We start from the raw sequence: 16,239 nt of genomic DNA, 5'->3' as shown, positions 1-16,239 counted from the left end.
CGGGGCGGCCTAGCGAGCGCGCCAGGCCCAGCCGGAGCGAGCCCAGTGCAATACTGCCCGAGCCCGGGCGGGGTCTCTGTTCTCTGGCAGAGGCGGTCCCTTGGCAGCGGGAAGCTCCCTCTCTTTCTCTCGCAGTCGCTCCGAGTCTGCGCCCTGGTGCCAGGCGCCTAGCTCGGCGCTCCCCGGTGCTCGCCCGGCGCCCACTCATTCGCAGCCCAGCCAGCGCCGCGGCCGCCTCCCTGCTCCTCTTTTCCTCCTCCTTTCCCTAGCCCGCCGCGGCCATGGCGGACAGCGCCAGCGAGAGCGACACGGACGGGGCGGGGGGCCACAGCAGCTCGGCCGCCATGCAGTCGTCCTGCTCGTCGACCTCGGGCGGCGGCGGCGGCGGAGGAGGTGGCGGCGGTGGGAAGTCCGGGGGCATTGTCATCTCGCCGTTCCGCCTGGAGGAGCTCACCAACCGCCTGGCCTCGCTGCAGCAGGAGAACAAGGTTCTGAAGATCGAGCTGGAGACGTACAAACTCAAGTGCAAGGCGCTGCAGGAAGAGAACCGCGACCTGCGCAAAGCTAGCGTGACCATCGTGAGTGCTCCCCGGGGGGCGCGCCGCAGCGCTGACCTCCTTCCGCCCCCAGGAGAGGTTGCGCCCCGACCCAGGCAGCTTCGCGGTGCCTTGGGACAGCCCGAGGCTCCCAGGGATCCGCAGCGAGCCCTCCCCACCGAAACCTGCTGGCCCCCGGGGGTGGGTGGGGGAGGCGGAGGAGAGGGCGGGTGACCCTTCCTTGAGGTCCAGGCCCGTCGCAGAGTGCGGCGGAAGACTGCTGGGGCAACCGTCCGCGCCCCCTTTTTACTTCTGGGGAGGGGGGTCGCTCCGGGGCCAGACTGGATGTTGGCGGCGTGGCTGTGGGGCGGGGTGAGACTTTCCTCAGTGGCTGCGCGCTTGCGGGGTTCCTCCCGAATCTGGGCTGCCGGAGGCTAGGGGATAGGGAGGAAGCGGGGCCTCTTCCAGGGGCCTGGCTTGGGATGCCATCCGGGGGTGGGGTGGGGGTGGGCTAGCGGTGGTGTGCGCAGCTGGGTTGGGCACTCAGCTGGCATCTGGACGGCGCTCGCTGGATCGCCCGGGGAGGGGGCGGGAGAGTATAGCCCGGAATCCGGGAAGTGGAGTTTTCTGGCCTGGATGGAGGGAGAGGGAAGGGCGGGTACCGGAGCTGGTGCACCCACACCTCTCTTGGAAGCGGCTTCGTTTGGGTGGGTCGTGTGGAGCGGGGAAAGTACAGCATCTTGGACCCGCCAGGACCGGGTTAGGGCTGCATTTGGTTGAAGAGTGGCGGCCGTGACTAGCTGAATAAGATGTACGTGTCTTTGCTTAATTGGCGGTGGAGTGTCTGGGGGGTATTTTGCCTCGGAGTCTGGATACTTCCCGCGAGAGAAAGGCTGGCTATTCTGTTCCCACCTGGCCCCCGGGAAGCTCCCCAGAAAAGGGTAAGCTGTAGGGTGATGAGGCAAAACAGAATGGGGAAAAGTACACCGTGTCCTCTCACCTAAAGTCCCTGCCAGTTCCACATCATTAATATGCAGACTCAGACTGAAAACGATTCCGATCAAAACAGTTTCCCTGCCAGCCACAGAAAATGTCAAGAAACCACGGGATCGATTGCACCGTAGCGCCTGAGGGGGACGCCCCCCTCGGAGAAAGGAGAATGGGTGAATTGGGGTCTGAATCACAAGGCATATCCAGGAAACGGAATGGGGTAGTTGAAGCTGACCTTGTGCTTGGAGAAAGAGTTGTGTGGAGGAACACCGAATTCCCCCAACCCTGGCTCAGGCTCTGCAGCCCGGTGGCCGTCGAAAACAGCTTTCCATCGAAGTTCCAGTGTAATTGGCAGCCTAATTAGAAATAGATTGTCGAAAGAAACTGTTGTGTGCTCACATGCAGCCCTGGTGGGTAGAATTAGAGCAGCATTCATGCATCTCCCATGATGAAGTTCTTGAAGTGCCCTTATGAGAGGAATTTGCAGAGATAGCTCTGTGGGCTCTTAGGGCTGAGCGAGGGGTTTCTGCTGAGGAGGGATTTGGGAAGAGTTGATGAAGGCAGTTTATTTAAAGTTTGGATTCATAAATGAGAGGGCTGCTTTCTTGGAGGATGTAAACCACTGAACGTGGTAAAACTTTTATGAGATGGAATATGTAGCCTCTTGCATACAGGGAGCAATTCAAGCGGGTTGTGTTTGTTGGGGAGGGTGGCAGAGGGGGTGGGCTGAGAGACTGAAAGGGTTATCTGTCTGACACTCTGGCTATATTATAAGTAGGCCTGTAAGTTGTACACAAACTGTAGGCTTTGCATAGACAAATTTGTGCATTCCTAGTGTGTAAGAGCCGAGGCTCTGAATCTTTGGCTTGAGGAGTGTGTAAAGTGGTTGCTTTATTTCTTAGCGATGAACCCTGCGCTAAAACGGAAATTCAATCCAATACACTTGCAAACTGTTCTGCGGCCTTCCTGAGTAATGATTAAACCTGTTTTTTAGGGGATGGCCTGCAAGTACTAGAAACTTCTCGGCTCCTTTCTAATATCTGGGGAATGTATCCAGCGCGGCCACTTAAGTACTTGAGTTCGCCCCTAGTACTTGTCAGGTGCATGATAGCTGTGAAGAGATTCTCTGCAAGGTTTTGCAAACTGATATGATTGAAGTGGGCTAGGTGTGAACAACCAGGTGTGTCATTTAGAGTTGGGGGTGGTGGAGTAGCGGCACAGACAACAGGGCAACCACCTGTGACTCCATGAATGTGTCTGTGGCTGCACAGAGTCTGTGGACAACATTGAGTGGTGGTTTGTGTCAAGGTTAATGCAGCACCCCAGACAACTCCGACTTTAAACATTGCCTTTGCTAGCAGCTGCCTAGGAAGATTGTAACCCTATTTGATGACGTGAAGGCCTTGTTGGATTTTGCACTGTTTTAGTTAATCTGAAAAGATGGCAGTGCCCGGATCCTATTATTTGCCTTTCTGGCTGGTATCCCCCTCCAAATATGATATTAACGTTCATGTTCTCGAAAGTTGATTATGGCTGTCTTTGGTTTTCCTTGAGCATGTTCAGGAAGGCACATGGCCAATCAGCCCCGCCCTGGGGAAAAAGGGCTCTCTCACTCTTAGCCAAGTTAGAAGGCTAATTGAAGCCCCGATATGGTGGCCTCTCCTGTCTTTTTTGGTATTTGAGTACGTAGGTCAAGCAAGCTATCCATGTGTTAAAGGACTGCTGTCACTGGCCGGTGTCCTCTCACAGCATCTGAGTGATAGAGGTAAACATCTTCCCCTAGGGCAGTGGCGCTCCACCTTCCTAATGCGCGACCTTTTAATACAGTTCCTCATGTTGTGGTGACCCCCCAACCCTGAAATTATTTTCGTTGCTACTTCATAACTGTAATTTTGCTACGGTTATGAATCGGGTGACCCCTGTGAAAGGGTCGTTCGACCCCCAGGTTGAGAACCGCTGCCCTATGGGGAAAATGCCCTACATTCACTTTCACAATTCTCGGTGCACCTGGGAGTTCCAGCTGCCCTGGTGTGTTCTATTTGGGGACTTAGATGTAGAATGGAATGTTTTGAGTGACTATTCACTTTTGGTTATTAACTCAGCAGTGGGACCAGGCTGTAGACTAGATTCTGTTCTCTTCTGTGGCGTGTGAGAAATAAACAAAAACCAAAACAAATGCTCTGTCCATCACCTTTTGTAAGTCAACACGCCCTGCCCCACATACCTGTCAGAATAGCTTTTAGAGAGTAGGCCAGATCTGTCTAGCTCCTTCTGTGGGCCATGATGTATGTGATTGTGGTGTGTCTGCAGGGGAGTGAGGAAAGGAAGGGGAGGAGGGGACTGAGCAGATGAGATATAGCTGGGGCCTTCAAAGTTCTCAGCTAATGGCCACTGTGCCTGGAATAGCAGGGCCTCACCCCCAGGAAGAACTGGCTCTCTGGGGTGACCTGTTTTTTTTTGTTGTTTGTTTGTTTTTTTAATACCGGTTGAGATTTTTGTGGATTTTCCTTTGGAAAAAGAAGCCCTCTAATAAATCACCGCTTTTTAAGTATCTTTTTCTTTTTTCACCCTGGGTCTATGGGATAGCTTCTTATCTTAGAGATTTAGGGGAAATGCAGAAATATAGAGATGTTTTGAATTACTGTTGAAAAAAAAATCTACATAAGTGTGACAAATTTAGAAGACCTGGCGGTTTTATGCATCAACAGTATAATGGCTTCATTCACCAACCAAGGCTACCATATAGTTAATGCTGTACATTTTGGGGTGTTTTTCCCCTGGAAGCTCCATAGACTCCCATTTTTTCAGACTTCATCTTGGCAGACACTGAAGCTATCAGGTTGACATTTCGCTGCTAAAAAGGCGTGGTGTCTGTTTTTCCCCCTGTCTAAAATATTTTCCCCGCAGATTCTTACGGAAACACCCAGCTGTAGACCCAACTTTGGGGAAAGTATGACCTCTCAGCTAGGTCTCCCTGTACACAAGCCCACTTTTTCTGAGAGACTGAGTTCAATTTCTTCTGTGTGCAGTTCCTCACAACTGTAGGTAGCACTGTATTTCACCGAGTGTACTTAATAAAAAAAAAAGTGGACGAGTGACAGTCTTTTATAATAATCACTCTCTCTCTGGGAGTGGGACAGTGTTTAGACTGTACCTCCAGCTTTAAATGCCTTTCTCTGCGCCCCCTTCTACCTTATAAATCCAAGTAGAACGTACTGCCCCATGCCTCTCCCCACCACTCCCCATCTTGTCTGCCCAGCTACTGCCACTTCCTCAGCTGTGCATTGGGTCATGTGCCTGCTGATGTGGCCCCACAGGTTCCATCTATCACTGCCCCCCATCTCACAGGCTGCTGCGAGTAAATGGATGAATTCCTTGGAGGGTGCTATCCTCAGTGCATGTGCCGGACGCTCTACAGGTGCATTGAGTTATGCTAGAGACATTGTGGGGAATTGATTGACTGGAGTAAGGGTGCAGAGATGGTCTCCTGTACCTCAAGTATCTTGAGTTTACAGGACCGGGACCAACTATCTTGCCAGTGCCCCCAACAATAGCAGCCATCACATTCACTAGTGTTGGGGAGAAGACTGGGTGGATGAATGGATACATTGTATACTTTGGGGGCCACAACCATCAATGTGTGCCCTAATCCCTTGCCTTCTATCAGTGGGTGATACTGTAGGCTACCTTGTATCATATCCCTATGCAGGATACATTTCACCTCTGAAAGGGAACAAACATAACTTTAGGCTCACTTTCTTAAGGATATCTGCATAGGGGATAGGGAATGAGTGGCCCTTTGGAAGTTTCAGGTGTGTGCTGCCTTGATTTTGGTGGTGGGAACAGATCTTTCCTAGGCTTTCCTTAAGGATTTAACTTCGAACTGCCCACAGTTGCCCTGGGGAAACACCTGTGGGAAATAATGGAGAAATGCAGTCGACACAATGATGGGGTTTCATAGAGTTGTGACTGGGGTGATATTTGAAGACAGGATTGTGTGATTTGCTAATCCTTGTCCAAGTGGTTTGTAGAGTAGATCTTGGGGTGAAAAGGTGTCACTCATGACAGCCTGTACTTGTATGCCTTTAAAAAAAAAACTTATTTTATGTCCTGCTTTGAAGTGTTGTTACTTAGAAAAATGAAGTGTTTATACCTAGAGATGCTAATCCGAGCATTTAAGTTTGCACCCAGGCTGAGGAACTGATATCTCATCTACTCTCCATTTTTTCATGGAAGGTAGGTGGCTGCTTTTCGTGTTCAATCACAATGCAGCTGCTTTTAGATAAATTGAAGTCAATGTTCGCAGGCTCAGAATGTTCCTGCCTATTGCTGGTTGAAATGTTCCTGACAGGGAAACGAATGCTCTGGAAAACATTTCTTTTTTATTGATCTGTAATTAACATATTATGCAATTCAATGGTTCAGTCTATCGAGAAGGGCTGTGCAGTCATCATCACAATCCATTTGGAAGCATCTTACCCCCTTCTTTTACACATTCATGCTGATTTCTCATCACCTGGTCTGTGAGAAGTGGTATGCTGCAGAGTCCCCCAAGTTTGTCGAAGTTCTTATCTTTAGGGCTGTCAGATCCACAGCTGTGAATTTCATTCCAGTACTAGTAAATGGCAAACATTGCTTCATGTAGGCCCTCTGTCTCTGAAGGCGAGGATGCTAAAGGCTAACCGTTGAGTTGACGGGTATTATTTAGGCTTGGTGGTTAGTGGGTTACTCACAGGCTTTGCAGGGGGAAGACCAGGCTTTCTACTCTGCAAACTACGGGAGCAGCCCTGCCCTGCCCTAAAGGGTCACCAGGAGTCGGGATTGACTCCATCTGGCAGTGAGTTTGGCTCCTTAAGTTATTTAGAAATATTTCTCCCCATATTTTGATTTTGGGGTTCTGAATTGACTCTGGAACAATAGGCTTTTTGAGATCTAATGTGTACAGTGCCAAACTCCAAATAAAACCAAACTCACTGCCGTTGAGGTGATTCTGCCTCTTGGCAACCCTATAAGACAAGGTAGAACTGCCTCTAGGGTTTTCTGAGACTGCAAGCCTTTATGGGAGTAGTAACCCACATCTAGCTTCAGCAGATGGGCTGGGCCAGGCATCCTCAAACTATGGCCCTCAGGCCACATGTGGCCCTCGGAGGACATTGATTTTTTACTTCAAAATAAGATATGTGCAGTATGCATAGGAATTTGTTCATAGATATTTTTTTAAACTAAAGTCCGGCCCTCCCACGGGTCTGAGGGACAGTGAACTGGCCTCCTGTTTACAAAGTTTGAGGACCTGTGGGCTGGGGGTTTCAAACTGCTGACTTTGCAGTTAGCAGTCCAACACATCATCCACTACACCAACAGGCTCCTTTATACGCTATCATTTAGTAATTAAAGTTCATTACAGTGCTCGTGTATGTAATGCTGGAAAGTGTTCTGCAATGCACCCCCTTTGTTCTGGAAGGCGCAAAACAGCACACGGGGCTACAACTTAAAGGAGGTAGGACTCCAACTGTAAGTGCATCTGAAAGGCCTACTGTGCATCTGCAGAAGCCCGAGTGATGCCAGATGATTAAGCGCCCAAAGGCTGGCTGAAAGGTGGGTGGTCTGAACCCACCCAGGGGCACCAGAAGAAAGGCCTGACGATCTGCTCTGGAAGAGAACTCTGAGCAGATCTGCTTTGCACCCTCAGATTTGCTGCGAGTTCAGCTCACCTAGACGGCCGCTACAACACCTGTGTGTCGGATGTTCAGAAAGGGCCCTGGGAGGGATGTTGGGGCTTCTGCAGCAGCGGACTGAAGTTTGCGCTCAACTCTCGGTCAGCACGCGTTTTGGGGAGGATTCAGAGCAGAGTGGCCCAGTTCTCTCCAGGCAAGAGGGTTTGAAGTGGGGACTCACAGATATACCAAGTGGAAGCAATGTAAAAAGGTCAAGCAAGCTCCTGTAGGCGTTCGGAGGACAGAGCGTCTGACCTTATGCCTCAGGAGAACCCCGTCGTGGTCGTCGTGCACAATGGACCTCATTGATATGAGTCGAAATCAACTCGATGGCAGTGAAATAAATTCTGGCCGTAGTCTTGTAACTCCCACCAAGTGACGGGGTGGGATTATGCAAGTAAATTGCCTGTGGTCCGCTAAGGCAGTGGTTTTCAACCTTCCTCATGCCGAGACCCTTTAATCCAGTTCCTCATGCTGTGTGGTGACCCCCCAGCCATACAATTATTTTTCTTGCTACTTCATCACTGTAATTGTGCTACTGTTATGAATTGGATGACCTTGTGAAAGGGTCGTTTGACTCCCCAAAGGGGTCATGACCCACAGGTTGAGACCTGCTGCACTAATGGGATAGGACAGCTTGCTAATAATACAATAAGATGCCTGGTACCTTCTGGGAGTGGGACCACGCAAACTAGGTATATGAAACCCTAATGAGAGAATTGGTCCGTTTTGCCCTTTTGCTACGGTTAAAATGAGCCCGCATTTCGAATCAGAGGCAGAAAGGGGAAGTCTATCACCACTGAAAGGGAGAAATGGAAGCAGAGTGCATCCTTTGGAATTGGGATCATTGCGCTGGAATTTCCTAGACCCAGTGGGAATGCTGAGAAACTTATCTGGTGAATGGTGGCAGTAGAATGAGACTGGTGGGAGATGGAGACTTTGTGCCAGATGGAGTGGGCTGGAAATTTAGAGAGCCGAGTGCCTGCAGGCAGGAGGAGTCTTGCCAGTGAAGTGGGTTGCCTCCGGGCATTTGTCAGAGGAGCTAGGCTGCTGAGCCACCCACAGAGCTGGAGAGCTGGCCCTTTGTGACCAAGGCTTATTAACTGAGTGGGGCACCCCTAGCACTTACTGGCCAAGCTAAAGAGCTGGGCCACACTTGCTTGAGCAGGGCAGAGGCGGGGAGCCCAAGGGCCAAAGAGGAATACCTATGGGCATGAGTGAGAAGCTGCCCTGACCCAAGAACTGTAACCTGAGCTGTGCTTTCTGTTGATTTGCAACCTCTTACTTCCCCAATGAATCCTGTAGTTGTATTGTCTGTGAGTTCTGTGTTGACAAATGAACTATCAAACCCAACACAGAGAAGTAGTGTCCAGGGACGGACACTTGATGTCTAAGTTGGTTAAAAGGTTGGAGGGGGAGAATTTGTGGGAACCCCCACCCCCCCCACTCCACCTGCTAGGTATCAGCCTTGGGTTTCTGAGGCTGATAGTCTCCTTCCCCTGGTGAAGTTAGAGGAGAGGGCAGCTCGCCTCCACCACACCATTCATTTTTACAGTCACATTCCCCAACTATTTAATAAGCTTGTAGTTTGCTTTGTAAGGCAAAGAGGGGGAGAGCTGCTGCCCAGCTCATCCGAGCTGAGGTGGCACAAGGAGACTTTCTGTTTGTTTTTCATTTGCTTGTTTATTTGGTGGTGATTGAAAAGAAATGCCATTGATGTTTTAATTTCACAATTTGCATCTGTCAGTAGATTGCAATTACCTAGGTGGTGTTTCTCCCCCATCTTGTTACTTTCCTTTCATGGGATATTGTTGGGTGGACTGAATTTCCTCCGTGTGAGTCCAGAATTATGTGAAAACAAAGACTTCTTACATTAAAATTAATTAGAAATATTACGGGCAATTTCAGATTCCACCACCTCCCCCATCTTTTTTTTTTTTTTAAAGAAAGCAGTGTTGATTGAGGCGATAATCTTCCACTCATATGTTCCAAATCCAACCAGCCTCAGCAGGCGCCAGGTGTGTGTCCACAGTGATCTACTTAATACCCACGAGGGCACCTCAGGACTTGGGAGGATCAAATGAGGCCACTTGGTGCTCCGGAGCAGAGTTGACAACTGCAGCCAGACATAGGTCAGAATTCAAAGGCGTTTCCCATAGAAGGACAGGAAGAATGAAATCAGCATGGATTTTTGATGCACCAAGAAGGTTCTAAAAAATTGAGTACCTACAGTGACTACTTCTCCTGTGTTGCTTTCCTCAGTGACAGCATTGGAAAGGCTGAAATAAGCAAATAAGCACATCGAGAGAAAAAGAATTATAGTTGGTGTTTAACGCAGAAAGATCTTCTTGTCTTTTTGGCAGACTTTACATGATAACTTTTATTCTATTGAGCTTTTACTCTTTTTTTGTGTATGTGTGTGGTTCTTTAGTAGACAGGCCTTAATTTGTCTAAACAAAAGCATTTGCTGAGAGTCAAAACATTGGGTGTCTGCCTCCTTTCGGAGCTCCAGATTACAGAGAAAGTAAAATTGGGGGGGAGGGGGGATCAGCTAGATGATTTGAATGCCTTGTTAACCGAGTAAAATTCTAAGTGCCTGCTCCAACAACTAGAGGTTCAGACTCTTTCTAGGGCCAATTCACTGCCTAGTAACAGACCCTCTCTTCCGGAAAGTATATTAAGTGTTTGAAATCCGTTTGAACCTTGAGTGCATAGGGCTTTTTATCTAGAAATTCCTTAAGTATCCCAGGGGGCTCAGTGATTTAAAACATTTTGTATTTTTTAAAGAGAAACTTCCTTTGAACTATAAAAGTCACTAGCCCCCTTTTTATTATGCTGGCATTAGAGCTGGGAATTTGGACTAAAGGAATTTTAATAAAAGTGTCGGTTGTTACCTTGCTCCCACTTAAATTATTATTGCCTATTGGTTACCCTGCCTTTGATGCCTCTCTGTTATTCAACGGACTTGTAGAGAGGACCCCTGCCCTCTGCACAACCCTGGACTTGATGCCCCGTGTCCGAATTTGTAGTTAGATTAAGTACCCAGATGTGGAGATTGGCCGATAAAGAGCAAGGGTTTGTCACCCAGGAAAGAGAGAAATTTGCTCTAATATTTCATAGATGAGTCTCCCACCGCCCAACCCCCAATGATCTGTATTGTGTTTCATTTACTGGACAGCATGTTGAATAAGCCAAAATTTAAGGAAGCTTGGAGGTGGGGGGGGGGGCCTTGAAGCTAATAACAAATCTTACCAACAGTGTCTTACAAGGAGGCTTCAAAAGTTTGTAGAAAAATGGGATAAAAGAGAATGGAATTTTTTTGAAGTGCCCTTTCCCAAGTTGTCGTGTGGCAAGTGTTTACTATGGGGCAGGCGCGATTGGAAGGCCTTTGCCTTCTGCAGCATTTTAAATCCTTGTCACAGTTCCTGTGTTCAGTGCTGACTGCTATCCTCAGCTACGCTCTTGCAGTTTGGATCCTGGGCAGTCAGGTAACTTCCAAGTGGGACTGGGATTTGGATCCCAGACTGGCCTCCACTAGGAAGCCAGCATGGGGTCCAGGGCCTTTCGGTGGGTGGGGTGTATGTTAATTAAGGATAGTTTCATCTTGATCTCTTTATTGGCAGTTTCCTCTTTGTGGCTTCTGTGCAGCTTCAGTTAGTCAGGAGAGCCCTATCACCAGGGCACATTCCCAAGGTGCTGAGCCTAAGGGAGTGTTTCCAGGGCAGCCAAGTCCCTCTCTTGGAAAAGAAACCTGATGGAGAGGATGCTTTCACGATGGGGGGTGGTGGGGTGGTGGTGGGGGGTTTGCTTGTGCTCCCTTTCTGGCCCAGTCAGCTTCTCACATTAGATCTTGGCTCACACTCTCAGCCCACAGTAACCCTGTCCCCTGTCCAGTGGACCCAGAACATGGCCGTTTCTGCTGCAGCTCAACCATTTGGGATGAGTATCATTGTACTTATTGCTGTACTCACGTGTTAAAAGGAGTTTGACTCTCACAGGATTCAGTACCCCAACACTGTCGGTTAAGCATTGGATTGCTAACCATGAGGTTGCCTGTTCAAACCCACCAGCTACTCCACTGAAGAAGGATGAGCCTATTTTTCCGTAAATATGTACAGCCTCAAAAACCTTCCTGCAGGCCCCTTTGAGTTACAACAGACGGCAGTGGTTATTATTAGCACAGTATAGTAGACCCCCCCCCCCCCCCCAAGATGAATGTATTGATCACATGCCGAGTGTCAAGCAGTTGTGTCATAATAGAGGGTACGGTTCTTCCCAGGGGTCCTTGCAGGAGGGCCCCTGACTGGGTCCAGAAGTGCAAGGCTAGAGTTAAGGAGGGCTCTCTGGAAGGAGATGGCTTTTAAGAAAGGTGACTTAAGATACATTGAAGTCAGTCTAGTGGAAGGTGGGAGGAGGGTGAAGGTGGTCAGGGCCCAGGTGGGCAAGTCTGGTGGGCTGTGCTTCTGGATCCTGCCCATGGGCTTAACTTGGTGGAAGGAGGGATAAAGGAGTGAGTGGTGGGGAGTAAAGGTGAAGCATTTCTGCATTCCTCAGACTGCACAGCTGCTTAGTGGAGGCACGTTATTTGCATTTTGCCTGTAAACTTTTTGAAGAGGATTTTGTCACTTATCTATAAGGCTGTCAGAGGTCATGGTAACAGGAGCCACATATTGCTGGTACTATGTGCCAGCTCCCGTTACAAACACGTTATGGCTGGGATTGATCCCCTCTTCCCAACAGCCCTTTGCCATCTCCAAGTCACAGGTGAAGGGCTGAGGGACCTGGAACTCGGAGGCAGGCAGTGGCTGGCACAGAAAAGCCCTTGTGTTGGCAAGATCTTTGGAATTTCCACACCACCGGCACGCCCCATGGCACAGAGGAGGCCTGTTCCCTCCAGGGTTTTCTATAGAGTTCGTGAGCAGGCCGAACAAATCTTTACTTCTGGAAGTCAGAGTAAGGACTGGGTTACTCGAACTGTCAACCTTTTGGTTCATAGTCACACACTTAACCATTGTGTCATAGGGCTCCTATTAATATATTAAAAATCCCTTCTGCCATCGAGTCCAGTTCAACTCAGATCGACTTTATATAAGGAAGGCATCCCAGGCCTTTGGGCCCTGCTGAATAACATGTTGGGCTGCTAACCCTGCGGTCAGCAGTTCAAGTGACCAATTCGCTCTGCGGGAGAAAGGCGAGGCTTTCTACTCCTGTGAAGAGTTAGATTCTCAGAAACCCACAGGGGCCGTTCTACCCAGTCTATAGGGATGCTGTGAGTCAGCATCCACTCGATGGCAGTGCGCTTGGTTTTGAGGGAGAGGCCCTGCAGATCTCTCCAGGAGCCCCAGCCCGGTCTTTCTCCCATCTAAATGATAGCGTTATTCAATGAAGTCTGTGGGATTATTCTGAAAGGTGCCCAGCGTGACTGCTTGTGAATGCTTGAATGGAGTATAGCGTTGATGGAGTAAAATGTACACACTTGTGCTCAGTGGTCTTCCAAATTAATCTAGCAGCGAATCCCAGGCACTCAGCTCAAACACCTGCCCTGATCAGCAACCCTGAAGTTCCCTCGTGATCCCTTTGTCCTTACTCTGACTTCCAGAAGTAAAGATTTGGCCTGCTCACGAGCTCTATAGAAATGGAATTAGAATGCAATTTTGTGTGTCTGGATTCTTTGATTCATTATTCTAGGGTGTGCATTTACCAACGCTAAGCAGTACCCGCGTTGTTGTGTCGCGCACAGCAGCGGTTCCCCTAGTGCTCAGGTGCGAGTAACTGCAATTGTTTTGAGTTGCAGTGTCTGCCTCCTGGGTGCCCCCCGCCCCCCGCCCCCCGCCTACCCACAATGTTAATTGCTGGCTAAGGGTGTTGTGATTGGAGCCTAGTATGGCACCGGATCTGCTGGGCGTCCCACAGAACATGGGTTCCAGGCAATTGGGGTTCTAGCTATGTTGCGCACTCTGTTGGGTTCATTGAATTCAGAGCCATTGATCCTTAGTTTATTTACCTGCTAAATCGGTGATATTTAAAATTAGTAGCAGGCTAGCTTCCAGTCCCCTCTGAGGATCAAAAGAGGTATTATAAGGATCAAACAGATGGTGATACACTTGGTGGTGCAACGGGATGCATTCGGTTATGCATTATGGTAGTTTGAACACAGCTAGCTACTCCATGGATTCAAAGATTGGGCGATTTGTCTCCAGAAAGATGACAGCCTAGGAAACCCCTGGGGTACTTCTGCTCTGTCACATGTGGCCACTATGAATTGGGACAGACTGGGGCACCCAACCACAACAACAGTGCACTTGGAAAAATGCTGGTAATATGTGAATTAGTAACCTGCTTCACACACACACACACACTTTTTATTGTCTTCTAGAATACAACTCAGAGTCAGGTCTGCTCTCGTTAGTCCTAAAGGAAATGGCAGCAGAATAGCGCAGAGCAGTAGTAGGACGAGCCCGGCACTCTCCAGAGAGGCTGACGGGCTTACTACTGCAGCAGCCTGGTTCCGAGGCCTCTTCTTTCCCAGGCATTTGAAAGGGATGCCTTGGAACTTGGCTGGTTTCTGAGATGTTGGTGAGCCAGGATGAAACCACCCTGGAACAGGACAGAGAGGCAAATACGATTCTGGAAAGATCCATTGGTTCCTGTAGTTTTCCAGGTCTCTCCGTGATTTCTTGTGCATGTAGCCAACCTGTTCCCTGTCCTTGTTTTCCTTTTTACACTGGGGGCAAGCTGATCAAACCCCGCTCCCTGTAACGTCGGACCTTTAGCCCTATTCTGTGGCGTGCGGATTCCAGAAGGTGGACTTGGGCAGACGGTTCCCAAGGGCCATTTCTGCTTAGTACCTGATTTAAAAACAAAACAGAAACCAAAACATGATTGTCTGAGTATGACGGACCTTGCAGGCTTGCAGTACCTGTTTGAGTCAGGAAGGAGCAGGTCTGTGGGAGGCAAGTCATTTTCTGCGTGCAAGGACTTCTCTCGGGATTGTTTCAGTGCCTCTCCCTGACCTTTGACAGAGCAGTCTGAGAGAGTTTTGAGCAATGAGGAGCTTGCTCTTGATCAGGCTCTTTCCCCGTGGCTTGCTGTGAAAGCTTTGGGAAGAGGAGAAGGAGCAGGGAGGGAACTTGGTTGGAATTCAGGAACCCTGCTTGCCTTGTAAAGAAGGAAGCTAAAGAAGCCATTTGGGACTCAGGGATGCTCTTGGCTTTCCTTGCGAAGTGTCTATGGTGGGGTTCTGGGTTAGGGGTTGGGCTGCTAATCTCAAAATCAGCTACTCAAACCCACCATCTGCTCCTTGGGAGAAAGAAGAGGCTATCTGTTCCCAGAAAGATTTACAGCCTTAAAGCCCCCTATGTTTAAGGTGACCAGATTTTAACATTGGTAAAGCGGGACAAAAGCGGGACACCATTGATAAAACTCATATCCTGGTGAAGTAGCCACATGGCAGCCGAAAACTGTATCCCCTAGCTTGTGCATTCTTTCCAAAAATCGGGACTTTAAAAAAATGCTGCGGGACACACCTTACCTATGTTGGGTCATTATGAGTTGAAACTGGATTTTCGTTTTGGTATCCATCAGGGAGATAAACGAAGCCTTTTGGTTTTTTTTTTAACTTCTTCCTCAGTGCCTGGATATCTTCCCATGGGAATCTTTCAGATAAGGGGAGATTACTGCTAATGATAGCAAGTCCTTATTTGATTGGTTCTTACTTGACCCCATGCGAGAAAGATATGGCAATGTGCCTTTGTAAAGATTTATAGCCTTGATAAACCATAACAACTCAAAGCCAAACTCACTGCATTGAGTCAATGCTGACTGATAGGGATCCTGTAGGGCAGGGCAGAACTGCACTGGTGAGTTTCCAAGACTTTAACTCTGTATGGGAGCAGAAGGCCCTGTCTGTCTCCCTTGGAGCAGCCGGTGGTTTCAAACTGCTGACCTTGGAGTTAGCAGCCCAACTTGTAACCACTATGCCACCAGGGCTCCTTTTTGGTAAACCATAGAGGGAGGTAGTTCAAGCTGTCCGTTTGGGTTGGTGATCACGAGGAGTTGAATGCCTTGATGAGAGGTTTGTGCTTGTTGATGGGGTTGACCCCAACACATGTCCTCAGGGCACAGGGGCTATGCGTCTTTTCCCTTCTTTACCCAGTGATGATGGATTTGCTTCTTGCCCACTTTCCTTCCTGTTTCTCTTCTTTGCATCTGAGATAAGGTTGCTTTAGCAGCAGAAGGCAACCCAGTACCATCTCCTCAGGGCTCTTAGGAGCCTTCTTCCCCAGCTGTTTCCATTTGTTTCACCTCTTCCGACCTTCCATGACTAATTTCCAGGTCCCCTGTGATTGCCTGTCTCGGGTGTCTTCCATTCTTTGGCACAGGTTACAAAACCCTTTGTTTCATTTCTCCTCTTCCTGAGCCCAAGATGGCACCGGGACAACTGGTCTGTTGGCCTCTCTCTTGTCTGTGCCACGAGGCACTAACCACGTATCTTTTGGGGCCTCACTTTTCTCCTCCCCATCACTGAGAAGGCTCCTTGAGGAAGCATTGTCTGTCCAGATAGCCTGCAGTTGGCCCTCAGGTGAGTGGTTTGGCCGCAGTTTGACAAGACCTTTGGAGGAGAATGCCCCGGGAAAGACCTGTGCTCTCCCGCCTGTCTCAGACATTCCGTCTCTGTGGTGCGCCTCACCCCTGCCGCTTCATAGGCTTCGTTTCTTTCTGCTCCAGGGGCAGTGGAGTTTGAGACCCCTGGAGCAATTAGGCAAATCATGGCGAATTTAGCCAAGTGCACTTACTTGATTTAATCCACTGTTTCCAGAGTGGGTAGTCAGGGGGGCTGCAAAAAGAAGATACCCTCACTTGATCCTGGGGGAGCCCTGGTCACTTAGTGGGCTAAGCACTGAGCTGCTGAAAACAAGGTCAGCAGTTCAAACCCAGCAGCTGCTCCTCAGGAGAAAGATGAAGCAGCCTGCTCCCATGAAAGGGGCAGTTCAACCCCC

The 16,239-nt window shown here is 49.2% G+C and overlaps 1 protein-coding gene across 1 annotated transcript in view; it reads left to right on the top strand.

The window, feature by feature from the left end:
- Window positions 1–166: 166 nt before the first annotated feature.
- The window catches only part of CCDC6 (coiled-coil domain containing 6), a 121,364-nt gene continuing 105,291 nt past the window's right edge, over window positions 167–16,239 (top strand). Inside the window, exon 1 of the mRNA XM_004701104.2 lies at window positions 167–578. Coding sequence (XP_004701161.1) covers window positions 282–578 — 297 coding nt within the window. The 5' untranslated portion in view covers window positions 167–281. The remainder of the gene's footprint in view (window positions 579–16,239) is intronic.

The sequence above is a fragment of the Echinops telfairi genome, unplaced genomic scaffold (assembly GCF_000313985.2).
Source record: "Echinops telfairi isolate 266 unplaced genomic scaffold, ASM31398v2 ScPeMD7_70;HRSCAF=299, whole genome shotgun sequence".
Lineage (NCBI taxonomy): Eukaryota > Metazoa > Chordata > Mammalia > Afrosoricida > Tenrecidae > Echinops > Echinops telfairi.
Note: the sequence above shows the minus strand (reverse complement) of the source record. Positions and strands in the feature narration are given on the sequence as shown.